This window comes from Salmo salar, chromosome 26 (assembly GCF_965601325.2).
Source record: "Salmo salar chromosome 26, fSalSal1, whole genome shotgun sequence".
Lineage (NCBI taxonomy): Eukaryota > Metazoa > Chordata > Actinopteri > Salmoniformes > Salmonidae > Salmo > Salmo salar.
In genome coordinates this window covers 11,978,551-12,003,771 of record NC_138316.1, presented here as the reverse complement: position 1 = coordinate 12,003,771, position 25,221 = coordinate 11,978,551, and the positions used below count along the sequence as shown (strand labels likewise).

The window sequence follows — 25,221 nt, the reverse complement described above, 5'->3', positions numbered from 1 at the left end:
ATCCTCATTAGCAATACAGTTTTGGAAACATTTGGAACTTAACTTTCATAAATGCGACAAAGAATCTTTCAAATACAAAATATACACTTACTGAGCGCAGTTTACCAAAGTTACACCTGGCTATGACACCCTCTCACCTTGCCTAATAAATCTGACTTTGATACCGATTCTTGGTATACAGTCTGAAACAAAGCACTGCAAAATCGTGGACATTTTCCTTACAAGCCAGAATGTTTAAGAAACATTATATTTGAACTTACTCTACCGGTCGGTTGGTTCTTTAGCTGCTCGAAGTTGACATTTCTATCACCTGGCACATGCACAAAACCATGTAAAAACCTGTTAGTATGCCTGCATAGCAGGCATGTGCCTTCGGTCATGAGCAAACACATCTCGATTGCCACACACAGACCTGCATTTTGAAGTCGTTTTAATAATACTTTCCTGTGGATATTTTTGTCAAAATATTTCAACCAGCTGAAGGACCACGAAAAATCGGCAGAGTAAATTCAAATATAACTGTACTCAACATTTGTGACAGACAAGGGACATTTAGGTTTTTTTGTAAATGTACGTAGCGTTGCCTACAAAATTGAAGGCATCGCGGCGTTTAATGACTACCTCTCACCTTTCCTTACATTCCATTGGACCATTCCACATTTCCGGCTGGGTCACGTGTTTCTCAAAATACGTTCGGGTGCAACATTCCTAAACTGGGTAATGTATTTTTTTGTATTAAAAACAAACTCTATCGCGTGCTAGGTGTAGCTATTTGCGTTCAGACAGAGTATTTGGGCAGGGTCGGCTAAAGGGGACATCCAATAATGGCTCAATGAAATGCAACGGAATTGGAGTTATGAGTAAGGGTAACTTTGTATGGAAAACCATTTTAACATTATATTAATATCATTTTTATATTAATAATTGTATTTTTGGTTTCAATAATTGAATTTAAAAAAATATATTTTGATAATAGATTTATCAATGCTTAATTTTTTGTATAAAAAATAGTTTGGTATCAAATATTTCAAGTTATTGATATCGATCATTTAAAAAAAATCTATTAAAAAACTATTACTGATATTGATCATTACATTTTTGTATGTCAATAATTGTTGAATGGCATTAATATTAGCATATTTGGCATTATTAAGACTGAAAACCAATCAGCTTCAAGAGCCTTGAAACTCAATGAAGTAATGCATGATTTATAAGGAAGTGCGGGCCAGCCATGTTGCTCACCTGTGTCTTCCTGTCTATCTGTCAGTGGGAGCAGAGAACCTATCAGGAGCATGCAAATGTAATCACGCTCCCATGAACGTCATTATTGTATATTTGTTATATATATTTTTTTAAGTATACAAAATTTGAGTTATTGATATCGATAATTGAATTTGATATAAAATATTTAATGAATTTAAACAGCTTTCCATAAACTGTTTGCATTTCGTCCCTAGGATTTTAAAGTCGCTTTCCTCTTGTTTGGTATTTCATGGTGGTGTGCAAACAATGTAATGGTGGTGAAGTTATACAGAGAGATGAATTAAGGAGATTTTATATATTTTAATGGCCTACTATGGGTTGAGGGAGGGTTTCCTAAAGTCGGTCGTGGTGCACGCAATTTAACAAGCTTTTCAATGTCATTTAATAAGCACTAGATGGCAGTGTTTGATTTACACAAACTAGTGGGATGAGCGGTGAATATTGAAGAAGAGCAAGTTTTAGATGTAAAATATATTTGGGAGATAAATTATGGTCATTATGCACTACAAAGCACATTGAAAATTAGCTTCTCAGTGACAGAGCTGCACCTGCACTTTACCTCCGTTTGATATGCGTTTACATTTTGGGCTTGATTGCATTATACTAAGGCATATTACTTGTGAATTCACCCATATTACATACTCATAAAGCAATGCTGTCAGTAACTGTTCAGTGGATTTTTTGTGGGTCTCTGATTCTGTCTCAAATTACGACGGATTCCATCTTGGTCACCTGACCATTTAGGTTGGAGTCACGTGATCAGTGTTCCATCCTCGCCATTTTACAGTGTGAGAGACAGAGGCCACCTTTATTGCTAAAGGATAAAGCACATTTTTTTGTATTTTGTTTTGAGGCCAAAGATCATTCAGATTTGCCGGTTCAGTAAGTACTTAGCTAACTGACACATAAAAGTCGCATGACCCTTTGCTTTGGTATTTATTAAACAAGAAGCAAATTAAATAGCTAGATATCTTTTACAGTGCGTTGGGTGAGAGACTCGTGTGCTACTGCTAGCTTAGCTTATCTTCAAGCGGTTGGCTTGTTGTCATGTACAGTGCATGTCCTGCCCCTTTTTCCAGATAAATAATGCATGTCTCTAACGTTGGACTCCATGTTCTCGTCACAGCTGCGCGAATATTGTGGCTATGTAACCTGCCATTTTGCTAGCTAAGTTAGCTAGCTATAAGCTTTTACAGATCATTATTTTGCTTTCGTGAGCTAGCCAGAAGCAGTCAACCCACCACGCCTCTGTCAATGAAATGTTATTTTTAGCCCGTTCTGTCAGAGGGCAGTCCTCCTAGTCATGCACACATATCGATGTCCCTGTTCAACTAGATAGCCAGTTATTAAGCCAAAGTGGTCTGCTAACCAGTTGGCTACCAAACCCTAGGAAAAATCTTAATATACAGCAGTTTGTGGATTGAGCGAGCATCTATTTTCCTACCCAAGGTTATTGTCACTTTTACAGAAGGAGCACTAGGTAGTAACGTTACAGTACTGGAGAAGGTTCAGGGATATTTAGGCCTAGGCTATTCCTTAAAAGCAGAACCCAAAGAAAAGGGAACCTGGATTGCGGTCAAAGGGGAAAGTGTGGTACCAATTGCAGACATTATGTGTTTAACCACAGGAATGTCTTCCTCTGTGACACTGGAAAATAATCCTGCATCCTTATTCAATTATCATTGATCCGCTTGACTGAATTACCACAGTGTTTTCTATCAACTACAATACTTGGATGTAGGAATGGTAAAACTAAATAACTCTGATTGGGACTTTCCATGTTCAGTACTGTACTCTGTGACCCCTGCTGTGTTTTGCACACTGCCCCAGACAGTAACACAACAGGTTTCTTTCTCAGTGTAAGCCTAAACACATTTGTTTGTGTGTGACTAAGATGGAAAGAAGCACATTTGCGAAGAGAGCAATACGATATTTGCAAGAGACACATTAACAGAGTTTATGAACCATGATCATATTTCTGTGCTATGCATGCCAAGCTGATTGTGGTAGTTTTAACAGGCTTGTTTTGCTTTCTACAGGCATGGAGGACAGCAGTGGAGTTGCCATCTTGGTCCCCCACTCTAGAGGCCAACAGGAGACTGTCTTCATCCCTGAAAGGGTGGAAACGCCCCCAGGTACCCTGATGGAGCCTAGGAATGATGACCAGAGGCAGCAGCAGAAACAGGCAGCAGACTCCCTCATCGAGGTGATAGAGAAGCTCAGCAAGATTGTGGAGAAGCGCCCGCGTCGATTCACCCTGGCTGGGAAGAAGAGAGCCCTCATGTCCTGTGCCTCCGTCAGAGTCCCAGAGATCAGGGAGGGCAATGGTGGGTCCTCCCCCTGCAAGAGAGCCCGGGAGTTGGAGGAAGAGGTGAAAGAGCAGGAGATCCAGCCAGACAACAGTGCCCCTGCTGGCAGCAGTAGGACCATCACCTGTTACCAGTGCAGCCTGTGTCGGTTCCTGTCCCCGACCTTGAGCCTGCTGAAGGAGCACCTGCGGCAGCACGATGAGCAGCACAGTGACCTCATTCTCATGTGTTCTGAGTGTCGCTTCACCTCCAGCCACCAAGAGGAGCTAGAGGCCCACGTCATGCTCCACTTTGACGGCAGCAACTCTAACAAGAACCCTGCATCCAGCCAGCAGGCCAGCGAGGGAAATGAGGGGTTAGGGATGGGGGGTAGTGTGGAGGAGGCTGTGTTCAAAACCTCTGTGGACTGTGCTGAGGAGATCCCTGCTAAGAAGAAGTGGTACAGCTATGAGGAGTATGGGATGTACCGCTGCTTGATCTGCAGCTATGTGTGTGGACAGCAGCGAATGCTAAAGACCCATGCATGGAAGCACGCAGGTCTGGTGGACTGCTCTTACCCTATCTTTGAGGACGAGGCAGTGGCACCAGCACCTCCTGTAGTTGCTCCTGCAGAGGAAGCAATAGTAGTCCTCACCCCGGTCCCAGAGAAATCTCAGAACCTCAACAAGATGTCCACATTCCAGATTGACCTCTGTGCCCCTGTCGAGGAATGTGGGAGTGAGGCAATGACAGAACCAATCACAGAGGAGAGCCCGGTGGAGGGGCCGTATCCCTCTAAAGACTCTGTCACTGAGGAGCCAATGTTGGAGGTACAGGTGACCACAGAGACTGAGGTGGAACTTATGCAGGACTGTTGTCATATTACCAGTACAACAGACAGCCTCCTGTCGTCAGCCCAGAAGATCATCAGCTGCAGCCCCAACAGTGCCGACCATGTCAACGTCATAGTGGAACGACTGCCCTGCGCAGAGGAACCTGTGGCCACCCAGCCCCTCCCCCTCATCGCCAGCCCAGAGGTGGGCAGAGACAAGAGCTTGCTGGCTGCGGAGGAGGCGGGCCATGTGGAGAACCAGCCAATGTTTGTCGACAAGGACGGGCAGCAGGAGGTGGTGTTTGGCTGGAGCAACAGTGAGAGGCAGCAGACCACCACGGACCCTCCACGTGACGAGAACGCTCCCACAGCCCGCAGGAGGACCCACTCTGAGTCTCTGAGGCTACACTCCCTGGCCGCTGAAGCCCTGGTGACCATGCCCATGAGGACCGCGGAGCACATCAGGAGCATCGTGGGCCAGGGCTCCCAAAGCCCTGACACGGGCCAGAGGCTCCTGGAGATGGCCACGGCTGCAGCAGTAGCAGCTGACAGAGCCCCTGCAGCGGTTGAGGAGCTGACAGGCATGGGCAGCGTGGGGGCAGCCCTGGTAGACCTGGAGCTGCAGGGGTCCAGAGAGGACGGGCTGGCCGAGGGCCCCGCCAAGGCTGGCATCAGCCTGTCCCTGCTGACGGTCATAGAGAGGCTGAAGGAGCGCTCGGACCAGAACGCCTCGGACGAGGACATCCTGAAGGAGCTCCAGGACAACGCCCAGAGCCAGCACGCTGGGGAGGTCAGCGGCTGTGGAGGGGGGGACCCGGGTAACCCTGGTGGGGGTCTGGTGGACTACATCCCTGGCAGCGAGAGGCCCTACCGCTGTCGCCTGTGTCGCTACAGCAGTGGGAACAAGGGCTACATCAAGCAGCACCTGCGAGTACACCGCCAGAGACAGCCCTACCAGTGTCCCATCTGTGAACACATCGCCCTGGACAGCAAAGATCTTGAGAGCCACATGATCAACCACTGCAAGACCAGGATGTACCACTGCAAGCAGTGTACTGAGGCCTTCTATTACAAAGTGAGTAGAAAGACAGAAGGGAGCGAAATTAGGACAGACTGTGTGCCTCAATGTCCCTGGGCAGAGATTTATTATTGAAGTGGCTCCTCCTCTTGGAGAGAATATTGCTCTTGAGTTTTTGTTTCTCGATGACCCAAATTACGGTCATAAAGATAAGATGAGATGAACTGATTGTAGAAGTGAGAGTTGAGATGGAAGTTTTTTTTCTGCAGCATAGTGCTGGTTGGTGCAGTGCAGCAGGAGAAGTTTAGTTTGATTCAGGGAGTAGAGAACTAGACTATTGATTTCGTTACTTTCATGAGACACCTTGCCTGTTTCTGCAGACGTCATTAAGTCCATCGTAGAATTCTGTGGGGTTTCGAACTCCATAGATATCAGAGATAATTTGTTTTAGGAGAGGTGAGGGTAGCCTGTGTGCTTTTTTTCATCCCTTGAAGATCTCGTTATGTTTTTACTTGTTATTTTATTACTGACCCTTTCCACAGAGTCAGCTGAGGAACCACGAGACAGACCAGCACGGTTTGAGCGACACCGGCGCGACACTAACCCCTGTCACTGAAACCACGGCAACCATGGAGGAATCTGTAAAGATGACAGACGATGGTGAGAAATGTGTCAAATGTGTTTTTCAATGGAAAGAAGTGGAGGGCGCTCGACCAACACGAGTCGAGATGCAACCCAGAAACATTTTTATTAATTGAAAAGTAAAAAGGGCAACGCTCGCTCATCATTTAAAATGCGTTTTATTTCGGCAACTATTAAAAGCTTGATGTTTCGGGCCTTCATCGATGGCCTTTATCTGAACCGTCAAGCCTTTAATAAAAAAAGCTTGAATAGAATGTTTTTGAATGTGTGCGTTGCACCAAGTATATTTTCCAACTTGACCGAACACGATCAGTCTTTTTACTCTTAATCAAAGATTTCTCACCAACTATCCTCTCCACTACCCGTTTTGGTTGTTTCATTTTATTGGCACCGCATCCTTTGTCCACAGTATTTAATGTGTACTTTTGTTCCGCTCTCCAGACTCCATCAGTTCGCAGAAGGTGTACAAATGTGATGTGTGTGATTACACCAGCTCCACGTACGTTGGAGTTCGGAACCACCGGAGGATCCATAACTCTGACAAGCCTTACAGGTTGGTGCTGGGTGTCTACTGTCTGTGTTTGTTAATAAGGTCAATAGGATTCGTCATGATTGCAGTCTGGATTCCTTAAGACTTGACATTCAAGTAAATTTGCCAGTGGCACACTAGGCCATTGCCAACTAAAAGCTACTGGCCCGAATTGGGGGAAAAAATAGTGGCCCCGGGCAATATCTCACAGGATAGTGGATGATGCGAGCATAATTATAATATTAGGTGATTTTTATCTTTAATTTGTGGGATGTGCAAGCTAACCTATAATAACCCACCCTCCATACACAAATAATACAATTTGAACTTGACAATATCATATTCACATTGATTGTTTTGAGGGAAAATATAAGACCTTTGCGCAAGAAAGATGTTATTGTTAGCGATTTTGAACAGTCAGCAGGCTACAGTTGTAGGGCCCTATAAAATCTGTTTAATATTTGGCTTAATTCCGTTTTGTTTTTCCAGGTTTCTGAATTTGTTCAGGTTTTGTTCAGGTTTTCACTCAAAATCACGCTTTTTTGGGGGGTTTTAAATAGAAAAAACAACAATTGGATGTTCTAATTCCACAACAATGATTAAACCACATCAGTAGACTTTTTTAGGTCTGGTAAATATTTTGGGGAGGGTGTAGTTGGCCTTTTATTCATCGTTTGCCTAGTGGTATTTCTGTACTGTACAATATAGGGTTTGCAAAACCAATGACCTACCGATTGATACTAATCATCATGATATCATTCTACCAGGTAGGCCTACTTTGCAGTCACCATTTCATTGGGAATTAATTTTTTTCTTCATTCAAATAGCCCATGATGACTGAATTGCGCATCGCAAAGATTCAACCAAGACTTGGGACCTTGTTTGCATACCCATTGTTGCCTTAGTTAGCATTCACAGGTTCATAAGTTGAAACGTTCTTACCTACCTATCCTCCCGGTGTCGTTCTTCTGTGAGGTGCTTCATGCAACAACCAGTTGAGAGCTGCGTGCTCTTGCTGCCCGACAGATGATGTCGCTCAAACTAGGCTAGATTAATTTTAGTCATCCAGAAATTCACCGCTTTCCATGTTTCCGATGACATAATCCTATTGCTCACTCAAACCCGTTAATAAAATAGAATGTCGATGTTATGAAGCAGATCTCCAGCAGGGGGCAGTGAGTGTTAGATAAAGATTAACCTTGGCTGCGGTCTACAGCTGGAGTATTTCTCACACAGCAGCACCCGTGTAAGCGGATCTGCCCTGTTCTCGAGGCGCCGTCAAATGTCTGGGGGGGAGGGGGGGGGGCTTATTCTCTAACGCCATACACAGACACACTAGTTTGTTTTGATATTTTCCCACTATAGACCCTCAATAGAGCCCTTTCATGCAAGGGAGTGCAGTCTTTCTACACTTATGCTTTGGTATCCTTGACACACTTCAAACCGTTCCATAGAGAAGCGCACGCCTTTTAACTAAGGCCATCTTATCCATTTGAGCCACACAGTGTATCGCGTCTCTGAACGTTGTGCTGCCAGTTACACTTTGAGCTTCGCAACAAAATAGCCGCCAAGGCAACAATGTGGCCCTCCAGGCTTTTCCTGCTGTACCAGCCGAAACAGAATAGTAAGCCGAGCATAAACAGCCAAGCACGACACAAACTGTCAAACAACTGGTCCTGTACAGAGCTATTCCCTCAACTCTGGCCCACTCTCTGGTACTGTAGGTGCTGCAGCTGTGACTTTGCCACAACCAACATGAACAGCCTGAAGAGCCACATGAGGAGACATCCCCAGGAGCACCAGGCTGTCCAGCTACTGGAGCAGTACAGGTGAGGACCAGGTCAGGGTTCAGCTTCTGGAGAGGTACAGGTGAGGACCGGCTCAGTCTCAGAGAGGTGAAACCTGGGCAGGGGAGTGGGAGAGGTGGAGAAAGTAGGCCAATGTGCTTCGAAAGAGTGTGGGGTTGGAGGAAAAAGCTGAAGTGTAAGAAGAACCCATCTCATCGACCATCAGAAAGAACTCCTAATGAACTCTCCTTTTAGTGTCGATATGGAGGATGTCTGGGTATATAGTTGGCTGGAGCATAACGTAGAGCAGTACAGATAAGCAGTATCAGAGCATGTGTGCCACTAGGTCTCTCCCTGTGGAGTCTTTAGTGCAGCTGATCCCTTTTGATATAATGGAGTTGAGGGGATTAAAGTGAACCCTAAGCAGCATATTAAATCAGCTGCTTCTGCTGCAGACTTGAGCCCTTTCTTTTCTCTCTTCCTCTTTCCCCCTCTCACTTACTCCTTTCGTTTTACAGGTGTTCTCTGTGTGGCTATGTGTGCAGTCACCCTCCGTCCCTCAAGTCTCACATGTGGAAGCACGCTGGCGATCAGAACTACAACTACGAGCAGGTGAACAAAGCCATCAACGAGGCCATCTCCCAGAGCGGCCGGTGAGTAGGGGGTGATGGGGGTTGGAGTTTTAACGGTCTACCTTTACCATCTGGTCAGACTGAAGCCTGTGTTTGGGTCCCAGTGCACCGGGATGCGTAGGGTCATGTCTCTGTCTTGATGGTGAGCCTGCTCTCTCTCCCTGGCTGTAGTTCCCCCAGTGCCCCGCAGAAGGTTTCAGCAGTGGGGGAGGCAATGGCAGAGCACTCTGGTGTGGTGCAGGGTGGGAAGGAGGACCCAGTCCCTCTAGCAGGAGTCCCTGTGGACAGTGTGGGAGGCGGCTCAGGGTCTTCAACGGAGCTCATCCAGTGGTCCTCCAGAGAGCAGGCCCCCCAGAGTGAAACCCCCCAGCACAGCCCCCCCGGGAAGGAGGGGGTCCAGTCCCGGGCCGGCATGGAGTATTGTGTGCTGCTGTTCTGCTGCTGTATCTGTGGCTTTGAATCTACCAGCAAGGAGAGACTGATGGAGCACATGAAGGAACATGAGGGAGACATCATCAGCATCATCCTGAACAAGGAGCAGCAGCAGGGAGCAGCCCAACCAGCAGAGGGCAACACAGCACAGTGAGACAGCATTTAACCCCGTACCCCTCCCCTTACCCCAACAGAGAGCCAGGAACCTACCCCCTCACTCAGACTGACTTAAGTCTGACTTAACAGGGTAGTACTGTACCTTGCATCTTGTTTTCTGGTTCTTAATTTCATGTACTTAACAGAAGGTTACAAAAAGTGTCTCTGTTGGAGCTCAGACATACAGGAAATTGGAAAATTCCAATTTCAAGGCATTGCAGTAAAATGTTATACCTGAACAAGTTCAGACACGTTTAATACCTCAGCAAACAGACATTTCCGTATTTACAAATGGAGCTCAGTCCATTTTACTCAGCAAAAATATATTGACCACACGGCAGCTTTTCTATTCAAATACTTTAATATAATTTAATATATTTAATCCTTCACATTTATAGTTTCTGTGGCACCTGCACTAGGCTGTACAGAGATGCCATCTACTTGCATGTTGTGTTCATCATAGCTATATTTATTTTTTAATATGGGTTAATTCAACCTGGTCTCAGAGCATTTCGTATTATTCTGTACGTAAATCTGAGACAATCGATATTGTACATTTTGCAAATTCTTACCAGCTGTTAGCCACCTAGCTAGAATTCGTAACATAGCATATGCTTAGCAAATTTCATAACAAATTGTATGTTTTGCAAATTCGCAACATAGGAATTGTAATTAGTAACATATCATACGAAATGGATGGTGGACTTCTACAAATGAATACATACTATCATACTAATTTGAGTGTCCTGGATTTACATTTACTATGATATGTCTAGTCTATGAGACCAGGCTGGTTAATAATATGTATCAATCTAGGCCTATGCGTGTTGGTTTCCGTTATGTCCAAGTGAAGGAGATGCCTTGATTTGTTTAATTCACTGTTTGATGCTATTTTTACCTATTGGACTTCTGGTACGTTTATGGTAATGATGGGTCACTTGATGGTGGTTTCCTAAAGCTGTAGGATAGATAGGCTGGCAACGAATTGTTGTTTTACCAATATTCACCACAGCATCAAGGGCTATTGAGTCAGAAATAGGTTTGGGAGGAATTTTTAAGCTATGATCAGTCTATTATGGTGCATATTAGTGGTCGTGTTAGACCCAGATGTTATGGTGGAGAGATGGTAAATGGACAACCATTGAACTTTGATTGCAGCCAACACCCAACTGTGTTTACCTTAGGCTACTTACAGTTACTTTAGTGAAAGTATTACTGTTCTGATTACGATAATCATTTCTAGATTCATGTTTTAGCTAAATAATTGCCAAGTTTATCACTTGAATATGTTAAGCAATTTCCAAAGTTTCTCCGTATAGGGCTAGCACTTGTAGATGATGGATAGATGGAGTGATTGACATCCTAGCACAGAGCGATGTGCTAGTATACTAAACCTTTGTGAGAACAAAGGAATAGCAGGTTCATTAGTAGCCTGTCTCTAATCTGTGCTGTATTGACCAATAGCAGAGGTTGATATATGACCAGCTTTTCAAGTGATAGGCCTATAGGCTACTGTAGACTGACATTGAATATGGTGTTTCCATTTGACTACCTCTGCTAAAGTATTTCCGAACTTCACTCACCTTTCCATTTAGTTTCACACTAAACATGCTTGGTATGCAGAGTGGTGACTTGGCGATGATTTGCATGCCCTTACTGTTTTTATGTAGACAGATGGGTGTAGGAAATTATGATCAAATTAAATATCCATAATTCATGGGATTTTTGGATTGCGTTTGTGGAGCTCAATGTATCAAATAAATGAAATCATTATCTTCTGCACGCTGAAATTCTCATTATAATGGCAGATTATTATTGTCTCACGCTAATTTACAATTCAAAGTACTAATGTCAGGAAGACCGTGACAGTCTGCATTTAAACCGCACTTAATTCCCCCACCCCCATTTACATAGTTTGCATTTTAATGAGTGGTTCGGTGAATTAAAGCAAGAGACAACCAGGCAGAACCTCATGCTGATCATAGGCCACTTTCTGCTATGTACACTGCTCAAAAAAATAAAGGGAACACTTAAACAACACAATGTAACTCCAAGTCAATCACACTTCTGTGAAATTAAACTGTCCACTTAGGAAGCAACACTGATTGACAATACATTGCACATGCTGTTGTGCAAATGGAATAGACAACAGGTGGAAATTATAGGCAATAAGCAAGACACCCCCAATAAAGAAGTGGTTCAGCAGGTGGTGACCACAGACCACTTCTCAGTTCCTATGCTTCCTGGCTGATGTTTTGGTCACTTTTGAATGCTGGCGGTGCTTTCACTCTAGTGGTAGCATGAGACGGAGTCTACAACCCACACAAGTGGCTCAGGTAGTGCAGCTCATCCAGGATGGCACATCAATGCGAGCTGTGGCAAGAAAGTTTGCTGTGTCTGTCAGCGTAGTGTCCAGAGCATGGAGGCGCTACCAGGAGACAGGCCAGTACATCAGGAGACGTGGAGGAGGCCGTAGGAGGGCAACAACCCAGCAGCAGGACCGCTACCTCCGCCTTTGTGCAAGGAGGAGCAGGAGGAGCACTGCCAGAGCCCTGCAAAATGACCTCCAGGAGGCCACAAATGTGCATGTGTCTGCTCAAATGGTCAGAAACAGACTCCATGAGGGTGGTATGAGGGCCCGACGTCCACAGGTGGGGGTTGTGCTTACAGCCCAACACCGTGCAGGACGTTTTGGCATTTGCCAGAGAACACCAAGATTGACAAATTCGCCACTGGCGCCCTGTGCTCTTCACAGATGAAAGCAGGTTCACACTGAGCACGTGACAGACGTGACAGAGTCTGGAGACGCCGTGGAGAATGTTCTGCTGCCTGCAACATCCTCCAGCATGACCGGTTTGGCGGTGGGTCAGTCATGGTGTGGGGTGGCATTTCTTTGGGGGGCCGCACAGCCCTCCATGTGCTCGCCAGAGGTAGCCTGACTGCCATTAGGTACCGAGATGAGATCCTCAGTCCCCTTGTGAGACCATATGCTGGTGCGGTTGGCCCTGGGTTCCTCCTAATGCAAGACAATGCTAGACCTCATGTGGCTGGAGTGTTTCAGCAGTTCCTGCAAGAGGAAGGCATTGATGCTATGGACTGGCCAGCCCGTTCCCCAGACCTGAATCCAATTGAGCACATCTGGAACATCATGTCTCGCTCCATCCACCAACGCCACGTTGCACCACAGACTGTCCAGGAGTTGGCAGATGCTTTAGTCCAGGTCTGGGAGGAGATCCCTCAGGAGACCATCCGCCACCTCATCAGGAGCATGCCCAGGCATTGTAGGGAGGTCATACAGGCACGTGGAGGCCACACACACTACTGAGCCTCATTTTGACTTGTTTTAAGGACATTACATCAACGTTGGATCAGCCTGTAGTGTGGTTTTCCACTTAAATTTTGAGTGTGACTCCAAATCCAGACCTCCATGGGTTGATAAATTGGATTTCCATTGATTATTTTTGTGATTTTTGTTGTCAGCACATTCAACTATGTAAAGAAAAAAGTATTTAAGATTATTTCTTTCATTCAGATCTAGGATGTGTTGTTTAAGTGTTCCCTTTATTTTTTGAGCAGTGTATAATCTATCAAGGTTTATGACCGCAGCTTTGTATGATTCTATTCGTTGGACGTACTGTAGTGCAGCTTCTTACTGTATCTTTCTGCGAGCCTAATGATCTTCTTACCTATGCAGACCATGATACAGAGGGGATACAGTGGGGAAAGGGAACTGACTATGGGCCTAAGTGAATTGATTGGTGGTTTTGGGTCAGATGTGCAAATAGTTTTGGATAGATCTGACATATTTCTTGTGGGAAAGCTTCAGGTTATTTTAATGTTCATTTTGCCCATGCGGAGTTGGCTAAATGTGTCATTTGTGAAGCCAATTTATTATTTCTGGAGGGCTTATCTTTTGTTTGTTGGTTCAGTATTTACATTGTCACATGTAGGAAATTGAAACCTTAGATCCAGGACTAAATCTCGAGTGTGAAAAACAAACCAGAGCTTGGCACCTACTACCAGACCCCATTCAAAGGCACTTAAATATTTTGTCTTGCCCATTCACCCTCTGAATGGCACACAAACAATCCATGACTGAATTGTTGTAATACATTTGTTCAGTAGCTTATGTCCGGTCTGCTGGCAAGATTGTATACTCAATTAGGTATACTACCATGCTTGGAAATCTCCTTTACTCCTTGTTATTTGTCTATTTGATTCGGAAATGTTAGATTTCAGATGGAGACGCATCCGTGTGAGTGCACCACTCTGTCTCCCCCCGGCTTTCATTTCAGAAATTAGGCTATGAGCTGACATGAGAATCTGGATGAGAGGGGAAAGTTCTTTATAGGGCATGTGACATCTGATGTGGATAATTTGGACATGTTCTTTGTTTGACTAACCAAATCTTATCCCCAGGTCCCTACTCATTCAACTCCAGGGTGCCATGTGATGGGTAACCGTCAATAGATTGTGAATTTTCAAAGACATTTTACTGTGATATTAATGATCATCCTGTCAACGTTTGTGCCTTTTTGATTTGAGTCTCTAAGAGAGTCTCTCTTGTAGTTATTCGCTAGCTATTTGTTATAGGCTATGTCTGCCCGTGGGTGCTGTTGTGCGCCCATCTGTTCAGAATAATGTTCCAAGGAGGTTGTGGGTGTCATTCAGTCAAAGCTGAATAGCCTCTGTAACACCACCCCTTTCTCTGTGATGTATCCAATCACTTGGTACTGTAATATCCCACTGGGCGCTCGCTGGTTGGAACAATGTTTCCACATCATTTCTTAAAATGACATTGAACCAACGTGGAATAGATGTTGAATTGACGTCTGTGCCCAGTGGGATGGGTCTGTACATAATTAGTTGAAATACTGTAGTATTGCAAACTGAAATTTTTTTTATAATCTATTTTTAAATATATTGTAAAGAAAAAACACTTAAGTCCAATTTTTTTTTTTTAAATAAACAAATTTGCTAACATTTTGGAAAATGGCTGTGCTTTTTAATTGACTGTAATGTATTTGAGGGGACTGTTTGTTTTACACTGAGCTGCATGCATTTCATGCCAAAGGAGAGGTGATATCTCACTTACGCTGTTCAGTGCTTACCGTGTTTTTAAGTTCAGTGTGGATTCGCTCAGTTAGGCCACAGAGTGATGCTTGCTATCTATTTATTTTGTGCATCATAGACAATATTATGTCATGATTCAGCCAGTGTATTTTTTTGTAATAAATACATTGTGGATAAACTGTGTATGGGTGGTTCCATATGATTTGAATCACTTTTTGACTGCACCCCTTTTGATTTGAACAAAACCTGCCATACATAGAACACCCTCAATTCGTCAGGGCATGGACTCTACAAAATGTCAAATGAGATCCACAGGGATGCTGGCCCATGTTGACTCCAATGCTTCCCACAGTTGTCAAGTTGACTGGATGTCCTTTCTAAACTGTTGTGCGTGTAAAAACCCAGCAGAGTTGCACCTGCAACCATATCCCGTTCAAAGGCACTTAAATCTTTTGTCTTGCCCATTCACCCTTTGAATGGAACACATACAAAATCCATGTCTCAATTGTCTCTAGGATAACTTTTATTAATATATATTTTTATACCCATCCTGTCCCCTTCATCTACACTGAGTGGATTTAACAAGTGACATCAATAAGGGATCATAGCTTTCACCTGGATTCACCTGGTCAGTCTTTGTCATGGCTTAGACTCTATTTTACATCATCAGAGGTGTTTGTTTTGTCCCCACCATCGGTTTAGACACAGCATACTCTTGAATACAGGGTGGGTGTCATGCTTTGGCTGATGAATACTAAAATGTGAACACAAAATGCCACCTTTCGAAGCTGGTTGGAGGTCCAAACATCAGATAATGTTGACTCGAGTGAGAATATCAATTGTTTAAATTAAATTGTCAATCTTCCTTAGGAGACCAGTTGACATAATAGAAATATAGATAATAGAATATACATTTCCTTTCAATTTGACGGTGGGTGGACCAGCAGCTATCTTTCTGCTAGTAATGGAAGTTTATATTTCAGTAAAAATGACAACAATACCTGCTAAATTGGAGTGGTCTGAAGGAATATGTCCAACCAATTGAATTTACCACAGATGGACTCCAAGTTGTCGAAAGATCTCAAGGATGTTCAATGGAAACAATGCACCTGAGCTCAGTTTTGAGTCTCATAGCAAAGGGTCTGAATACTCATGTAGGAGGAGGTGTGATGTTTGGGGGGTGCTTTCCTGGTGACACTTGTCAGGGATTTATTTGGAATTCATGGCACACTTAACCAGCATGGCTACCACAGCATTCTGCAGCGATATGCCATCCCATCTGGTTTGCTCTTAGTGTGACTACCATTTGTTTTTCAACAGGACAATAAACCAACACACCTCCAGGCTGGGTAAGGGCTATTTGACAAAGAAGGAGAGTGATGGAGTGCTGCATCAGATACCTGGCCTCCACAATCACCCGACCTCAACCCAATTGAGATGGTTTGGGATGAGTTGGACCGCATAGTGAAGAAAAAGCAGCCAAAAATTGCTCAGCATATGTGGGAACTCCTTCAAGACTGTTGGATAGGCAATCCAGGTGAAGATGGTTGAGAGAATGCCAAGAGTGTGCAAAGCTGTCATCAATGCTGCAAAGGGTGGCTACTTTGAGGAATCATTTGTTTGACACTTTTGTGGTTACTACATTATTCCATATGTGATATTTCATAGTGCTGATGTCTTCACTATTATTCTACAATCTAGATATTACAAAAAATAAAGGAAAACCCTTGCATGAGTAGGTGTGTCCAAACTTTTGACTGGCACTGTATATAAACTCATCAAAAAAGAAATGACCCTTTTTCAGGACCCTGTCTTTCAAAGATAATTCGTAAAAATCCAAATAACTTCACAGATCATCATTGTAAAAGGTTTAAACTCGGTTTCCCATGCTTTAAAAAATGTATATATATTTCACCTTTATTTAACCAGGTAGGCAAGTTGAGAACAAGTTCTCATTTACAATTGCGACCTGGCCAAGATCAAGCAAGCAGTTTGACGCATACAACAACACAGAGTTACACATGGAGTAAAACAAACATACAGTGAATAATATAGTAGAAAAATAAGTCTATATACAAAGTGAGCAAATGAGGTGAGATAAGGGAGGTAAAGGCAAAAAAGGCCATGGTGGCGAAGTAAATACAATATAGCAAGTAAAACACTGGAATGGTAGATTTGCAGTGGAAGTAGAAATAGAAATAATGGGGTGCCAAGGAGCAAAATAAATACAGTAGGGGAAGAAGTAGTTGTTTTGGGCTAAATTATAGATGGGCTATGTACAGGTGCAGTAATCTGTGAGCTGCTCTGACAGCTGGTGCTTAAAGCTAGTGAGGGAGATAAGTGTTTCCAGTTTTAGAGATTTTTGTAGTTCGTTATTGTCATTGGCAGCAGAGAACTGGAAGGAGGAATTGGCTTTGGGGGTGACCAGAGAGATATACCTGCTGGAGCGTGTGCTACAGGTGGGTGCTGATATGGTGACCAGCGAGCTGAGATAAGGGGGGACTTTACCTAGCAGGGTCTTGTAGATGACCTGGAGCCAGTGGGTTTGGCAATGAGTATGAAGCGAGGGCCAGCCAACGAGAGCGTACAGGTCGCAGTGGTGGGTAGTATATGGGGCTTTGGTGACAAAACGGATGGCACTGTGATATACTGCATCCAATTTATTGAGTAGGGTATTGGAGGCTATTTTGTAAATGACATCGCCGAAGTCGAGGATCGGTAGGATGGTCAGTTTTACGAGGGTATTTGGCAGCATGAGTGATAGATGCTTTGTTGCGAAATAGGAAGACAATTCTAGATTTAACTTTGAATTGGAGATGTTTGATGTGAGTCTGGAAGGAAAGTTTACAGTCTAACCAGACACCTAGGTATTTGTAGTTGTCCACATATTCTAAGTCAGAACCGCCCAGAGTAGTGATGCTGGACGGGCGGGCAGGTGCAGGCAGCGATCGGTTGAAGAGCATGCATTTAGTTTTACTTGTATTTAAGAGCCGTTGGAGGCCACGGAAGGAGAGTTGTATGGCATTGAACCTCGTCTGGAGGGTAGTTAACACAGTGTCCAAAGAGGGGCCAGAAGTATACAGAATGGTGTCGTCTGCGTAGAGGTGGATCAGAGACTCACCAGCAGCAAGAGTGACATCATTGATGTATACAGAGAAAAGAGTCAGCCCACTAATTGAACCCTGTGGCACCCCCATAGAGACTGCCAGAGGCCCGGACAACAGGCCCTCCGATTTGACACACTGAACTCTATCAGAGAAGTAGTTGGTGAACCAGGCGAGGCAATTATTTGAGAAACCAAGGCTGTTGAGTCTGCAGATGAGGATGTGGTGATTGACAGAGTCAAAAGCCTTGGCCAGGTCAATGAATACGGCTGCACAGTATTGTTTCTTATCGATGGCGTTTAAGATATCGTTTAAGACCTTGAGCGTGGCTGAGGTGCACCCATGACCAGCTCTGAAACCAGATTGCATAGCGGAGAATGTGCAATGGGATTCGAAATGGTCGGTAATCTGTTTGTTGACTTGGCTTTCGAAGACTTTAGAGACTTGTTCAATGAACCATAAACAATTAATGAACATGCACCTGTGGAACGGTCGTTAAGACACTAACAGCTTACAGATGGTAGGTAATTAAAGGTCACAGTTATGAAAACTTAGGACACTAAAGAGGTCTTTCTACTGACTCTGAAAACCACCAAAAGAAAGATGCCCAGGGTCTCTGCTCATCTGCGTGAACGTGCCTTAGGCATGCTGCAAGGAGGCATGAGGACTGCAGATGGGGCCAGGGCAATAAATTGCAATGTCCGTACTGTGAGACGCCTAAGACAGCACTACAGGGAAACAGGACGGACAGCTAATCGTCCTCGCAGTGGCAGACCACGTGTAACAACACCTGTACAGGATCGGTATATCCGAACATCACACCTGCGGGACAGGTACAGGATGGCAACAACAACTGCCCGAGTTACACCAGGAACGCACAATTCCTCCATCAGTGCTCAGACTGTCTGCAATAGGCTGAGAGAGGCTGGACTGAGGACTTGTAGGCCTGTTGTAAGGCAGGTCCTCACCAGACATCACCAGCAACAAAGTCGCCTATGGGCACAAACCCACTGTCGCTGGACCAGACAGGACTGGCAAAAAGTGCTCTTCACTGACGAGTCGCGGTTTTGTCTCACCAGGGGTCATGGTCGGATTTGCGTTCATCATCAAAGGAATGAGCGTAACACATAGGCCTGTACTCTGGAGCGGGATCGATTTGGAGGTGGAGGGTCCGTCATGGTCTGGGGCGGTGTGTCACAGCATCATCAGACTGAGCTTGTTGTCATTGCAGGCAATCTCAACGCTGTGCGTTACAGGGAAGACAGCCTCCTCCCTCATGTGGTACCCTTCCTGCAGGCTCAGCCTGACATGACCCTCCAGCATGACGATGCCACCAGCCATACTGCTTGTTCTGTGCGTGATTTCCTGGAAGATAGGAATGTCAGTGTTCTGCCATGGCCAACGAAGAGTCCGGATCTCAATCCCATTGAGCACGTCTGGGACCTGTTGGATCAGAGGGTGAGGGCTAGAGCCATTCCACTCAGAAATGTCCGGGAACTTGCAGGTGCCTTGTTGGAAGAGTGGGGTAACATCTCACAGCAAGAACTGGCAAATCTGGTGCAGTCCATGAGGAGGAGATGCACTGCAGTACTTAATGTAGCTGGTCACACCAGATATTGACTGTTACTTTTGATTTGGACACCCCCCCCCCCCCCCTTGATCAGGGACACATTATTCAATTTCTGTTAGTCACATGTCTGTGGAACTTGTTCAGTTTATGTGTCAGTTGTTGTTATGTTCATACAAATATTTACACATGTTAAGTTTGCTGAAAATAAACGCAGTTGACAGTGAGAGGATGTTTCTTTTTTTGTTGAGTTTATATATATTTTATATATATATATATATATATATTATTTAAGGTCCAATGATGCAGCCGTTTTTATCTTAATATCTAATCATTTCTGGGTAACAATTAAGTACCTTCCTGTAATTGTTTTCAATTCAAATTATCAAAAAGAAACCAAAATAGCTTCTTAGCAAAGAGCAATTTCCCAGGCAATAATTTTTCTATGACTATTTGGGAGTGGTCTGAGTGGGGAGGGGAAAACTGAAAACTAGCTGTTATAGGCAGAGAGATGTGTAACTCTCTTATTGGTCTATTAACCAATTTTTACTACCTGGTGATGTCAAAGCTTCATCCCCCCAAAACAGGCTGAAATTTCAGGCAGTCTTTTCAAACGACTCTTACATTAAAATGGCATAATCCACATTTTCACAATTCCACAGTATTATTCCAAACTTATAGTGTGGAAATATGTATCTTTTTATAAACAGAAAATCATGTTTTTGACTGCACTGGGCCTTTATAAAAAACTTTTTTTTAAAGAAATTATTAAATAGTTTGACAACCCTATTTGTAAATGTTCAAATGATATCATACTCAACTGTTTATTTTTCAGTGATGAAGACATGGATGTCTCATGGTAGGGTGGGGTATGCAAAATGGGTCAACTTTGAGCAACTCTATCTCCTGACTGTTTTGATATTCAGGTCCAAAATGTCACTTTCTGACCACTTCTACCATGGGCTAACATGCATGGAAGATTTCATTCGTCACTGGACCTCCTGCCTTAAAGTGGCAATCTGCAATTGCTACATCCATTTTTGGACTTTTAAATGAATGACATGTACCCATTGATTCTTAAATAATATACACTATATATACAAAAGTATGTGGACACCCCTTCAAATTAGTGGATTTGGCTATTTAATCTACACCTGTCAGGTGTATAAAATTGAGCACACCGCCATGCAATCTCCATAGACAAACACTGGCAGTAGAAGGCAGTAGAACAGCCTCACTGAAGAGCTCAGTGACTTTCAACGTGGCACCGTCATAGGATGCTACCTTTCCCACAAGTCAGTTAGTCAAATTTATGTCCTGCTACAGCTGCCCCGGTCAACTGTAAGTGCTGTTATTGTGAAGTAGACGTGTCTAGGAGCAACAACGGCTCAGCCGCAAACTGGTAGGCCACACAGAACGAGACCTGAAGCTGAAGCGAGTAGCGTGTAAAAATCGGCTGTCCTCGGTTGCAACACTCACTACCGAGTGTAATGCTCGCCGCCATTGGACTCTGGAGCAGTCGAAACGCATTCTCTGGAGTGAGGAATCACTCTTCACCATCTAGTAGACCGAAGGACGAATCTGGGTTTGGTGGATGCCAGAAGAGTGCTACCTGCACCAATGCATAGTGCCAACTATACAGTTTGGTGGAGGAAGAATAATGGTCTGCAGCTGTTTTTCATGGTTCGGGATGGCCCCTTAGTTCCAGTGAATGGAAATCTTAACTCTACAGCTTACAATAACATTCTAGATGATTCTGTGCTTCCAACTTTGTGGCAACAGTTTGGGGAAGACCCTTTCCTGTTTCAGCATGACAATGCCCCCGTACAGAAATGGTTTGTCGAGATCGGTGTGGAATAACTTGACTGGCCTGCGCAGAGTCCTGACCTCAACCCCATCGAACACCTTTGGGATGAATTGGAATGCCGACTGTGAGCCAGGCCTAATCTCCCAAAGTCAGTGCTCGACCTCACTAATAATGGCTGAATGGAAGCAAGTCCCCACAGCAATATTCCAACATCTGGTGGAAAGCCTTCCCAGAAGAGTGGAGGATGTTATATAAGCAAAGGGGGGACCAACTCCATATTAATGCCCATGATTTTGTAATGAGATTTTTGACGATTGCGTGTCCACATACATTCGGTCATGTAGTGTAACTTGTAAATGCATCATGAGCTTAGTTCAACTGTCTTACCCCATCAGAACCCAAAATATAAGCTTGCTTTACTCCATTGTTTTTTAAACAATGTAATTGTAAACAAACACTGCATTGCCTCAAAACATGGTTGAAACTATACTTTTTATACAATGGATTGTCAGTCTTCGCGTCTATAGCTCTGTCTATGAATTTGAGTGGTTCAATTTCTCCAGTCCCAACCCTCAGCTTTTTACCAAAACAGGGGCAGGGTATCTCATTGTTATTGTTTCTACTGCAGATTGTCTTTTTAAATTCTACCACAGAAGCTACATGTTAGATAAGGAAATCCATCAACATGGGTGGTGCCCATCTCATAGTGGTAACACTAGTTTTGCACTACAGAGGGAAGAAGCAAGCTGACTGTATTGCAAGGTGCTATCAGTGTTATTTTCAGGTTCACATATAGGCTAATTCAATCCTAGGCTCACAGACAGTGTGGGGTTATCCAGACAATATTAAAATGCAGATGCGCAGAGCAAATTCATCTGGAATTGAAATCAATAAGGTAAGGGAAGCTTTTTTTTCATATGGTTGTACTTCTCCCCTCGAAAGTGCTGTAACCCCGAGCTGCTAGTGTAGTGATAAGCAGAGGATGGATTCTCCTCATTGGGAATCAGAATGTCTGCTTATATAATCCCTTCATTTTACATGAAACCCTGACCGCCTCTCAGAGCAGCTAAGAAAAATAATTTCCCCAACTCACTCGTTTACAAGATCAAGCTTTTACCTAAACCTTTAATGGGCCCCGTGAAAGTGGAGATCAAGACACAATTGAAAAAAGAAAGAAAGAAGGACTCTGGACTCACACCCAATTCAAGTGACTCTTAGGCCTTTGCAGTTGTGTAACATTTAGATCTCAAATTGCCAAGCTCTAAAAACCCTGTTTTCTGTTCAAGTAAGTAAAAAGAAGAAATCACTGAGAATTTTCTATCCCATGGCTTAAGAATTCCAATAGGGTTTTCTGGGAAAGATGGAGGCTTAACTTTAATAGGCCAAGGCCTCTCACTTTCAGTCTTGCTTCTTGAACTTAGCAGAGATGGCATGAGTGGGTTGGGGAATTGAGAGGAGAGGGAGAGAGTGTGCAACCTACTTTTCCTTTGTGCTTATCAAGAAATAAACCAAGACAAACAAGCACCTTCCATGGAAAAAAAGGATAGCCATTAAACATTTACGCTTTTCTTGCCCCATAATCCTATGCTCCTCCAAGCGGCCTGCCAATTTATTTTCTTAAATCTCTTTGATAATCTTCAGCCCTTTCATGTCAGCAGCTGCACTTTCTATTTTTTCCATCTGGATGCCCAGAGATTTCTCTCTTGTCCTCTACAATGTCTGATATCTCAAAGAAATTCAATGGGGTCTCCATACAATGTAATGATTCAATTTGTACTTGTTTACTCCCCATCTTGGAGTGACAGAACTTGATCTTTAAAAATGTATATGGCACAATAAATTATGGAGTGGTCATTATTTCAGATCGATGCAGTAATTATTGGGTAATTTAAGTATGAGATGTATTCTAGTGGGGACTTTCAGATTAAAATAACAACCAGGTCAAAGACTAGTCTATGCACTGTCCTGGTGTTTATGGGGAATTCCTTTCCACCTATGGTGATGTATTCATTTTAAGTATAATAAAGATGACGTGCAATTGAATTAACTATTTTCATAAGGAACTGGTACAGTATTTAATAATGACTACCCAACAAAAATATACAAATATTAAACCGAAAACCTTGCTCTTTGTAACCCACAAATCAATGTATGAAAAATGACAGTGTGGTGTGTGTGTGTGTGTGTGTGTGTGTGTGTGTGTGTGTGTGTGTGTGTGTGTGTGTGTGTGTGTGTGCATGCGTGCGTTCTCTACATAATTCTGACATTGTTAAAGCACCTAAAATTTTTCGAAAACATGCTCACCCTGTACATTTAAAAAAATATATATATAATATTACAGATTCATTGCGCTATTCATAAATAATTACTGTCAGCATATGCATCACAACCATTAACATACAAGTATTTGCCACTATTATCATCACCTGTTATCTGTACAATATTAACATGTACAGTACCAGTCAAAAGTTTGGACACACCTACTCATTCCAGAGTTTTTCTTTATTTTTACTATTTTCTACTTCGTAGAATAATAGTGAAGACATCAAAAATATGAAATAACACATATAGAATCATGTAGTTGGTCATGTAGTAACCAAAAGTGTTGTACAAATCAAAATACATTTGAGATTTTTCAAAGTAGCCACCCTTTGCCTTGATGACAGCTTTGCACACTCTTTGCATTCTTTCAACCAGGTTCATGAGGTAGTCACCTGGAATGCATTTCAATTAACAGGTGTACCTTGTTAAAAGTTAATTTGTGGAATTTATTTCCTTCTTAATGCGTTTGAGTTAATCAGTCAAGTCTATATTATGGCAAGAGCAGCTCAAATAAGCAAAGAGAAGCGACAGTCCATCATTACTTTAAGACATGAAGGTCAGTCAATCTGGAAAATTTCAAGAATTTATAAAGTTTCTTCAAGTGCAGCCTCAAAAACCATCAAGCGCTATGATGAAACTGGCTCTCATGAGGACCGCCACAGGAAAGGAAGACCCAGAGTTGCCTCTGCTACTGAGGACAAGTTCATGAGAGTTACCAGCCTCAGAAATTGCAGCCCAAATAAATGCTTCACAGAGTTCAAGTAACAGACACATCTCAACATCAACTGTTCAGAGGAGACTGTGTGAATCAGGCTTTCATGGTCGAATTGCTGCAAAGAAACCACTACTAAAGGACACCAATAAGAAGAAGAGACTTGCTTGGACCAAGAAACACAACCTACTGTATGGACATTAGACCGGTGGAAATCTGTCCTTTGGTCTGATGAGTCCAAATGTGACATTTTTGGTTCCAACCGCCATGTCTTTGTGAGAGGCAGAGTAGGTGAACGGATTATCTCCGCATGTGTGGTTCCCACCTTGAAGCATGGAGGAGGAGGTGTGATGGTGTGGGGGTGCTTAGCTGGTGACACTGTCTGTGATTTATTTAGAATTCAAGGCACACTTAACCAGCAAGGCTACCACAGCATTCTGCAGCAATACACCATCCCATCTGGTTTTCACTTAGTGTGACTATCATTTGTTTTTCAACAGGACAATGACCCAACACACATCCAGGCTGTGTAAGGGCTACAGTGGTTGCTCAGCTACAAGTTTTGAGATTATGCTGCGGGACTTAGAGGTAATTTGTGGTTTAGTACAGTACCCTGCGTCACTGCTACATTGCTCCAGACCAGTGCAAGGGGGAGTTAGAGCACTGATTATGCTTTAGGGTCCCAAGGCGCTAATGTGTCTCTAACTGACAATGAATGGGCAACATAAACCAAATAGAAACTGATAATTGTGCACTACTTCAAAATTGAATTTCAATTAACTGAATGATGAGGATGAAGAAGGTGATTTAATTTAGAACAAGTGTAAGAATTGCTATTCCTCTGTCCTGCACGCGCACACCCTGAAATAGACACTTGTTTTGTTGTTTCTACTCATCAGTATTACTTACTAAAACTGTTGTTACACTAAGGGTTTTATTCTAAGAGAAACAAAAATGTTCAATTATATTCCATGATATTCTTAAGATATATCTGTTGATGGAATATAAGCAAGTGATGTCTACTAAATAATCAAGTTGATGGCGCAGTCATATAGCC

At 43.4% G+C, this 25,221-nt stretch overlaps 1 protein-coding gene across 1 annotated transcript; it reads left to right on the top strand.

Annotated features, from left to right (window-relative positions):
* Positions 1–2,023: 2,023 nt before the first annotated feature.
* On the top strand, positions 2,024–14,830 carry LOC106587311 (zinc finger protein 507). The gene is made up of 7 exons (XM_014175574.2): positions 2,024–2,145; positions 3,303–5,458; positions 5,944–6,061; positions 6,485–6,596; positions 8,297–8,401; positions 8,878–9,012; positions 9,163–14,830. The coding sequence occupies exons 2-7, from the start codon at positions 3,305–3,307 to the stop codon at positions 9,575–9,577; spliced, it is 3,039 nt and encodes a 1,012-aa protein (XP_014031049.1). The 5' UTR covers positions 2,024–2,145; positions 3,303–3,304; the 3' UTR covers positions 9,578–14,830.
* Positions 14,831–25,221: the final 10,391 nt, after the last annotated feature.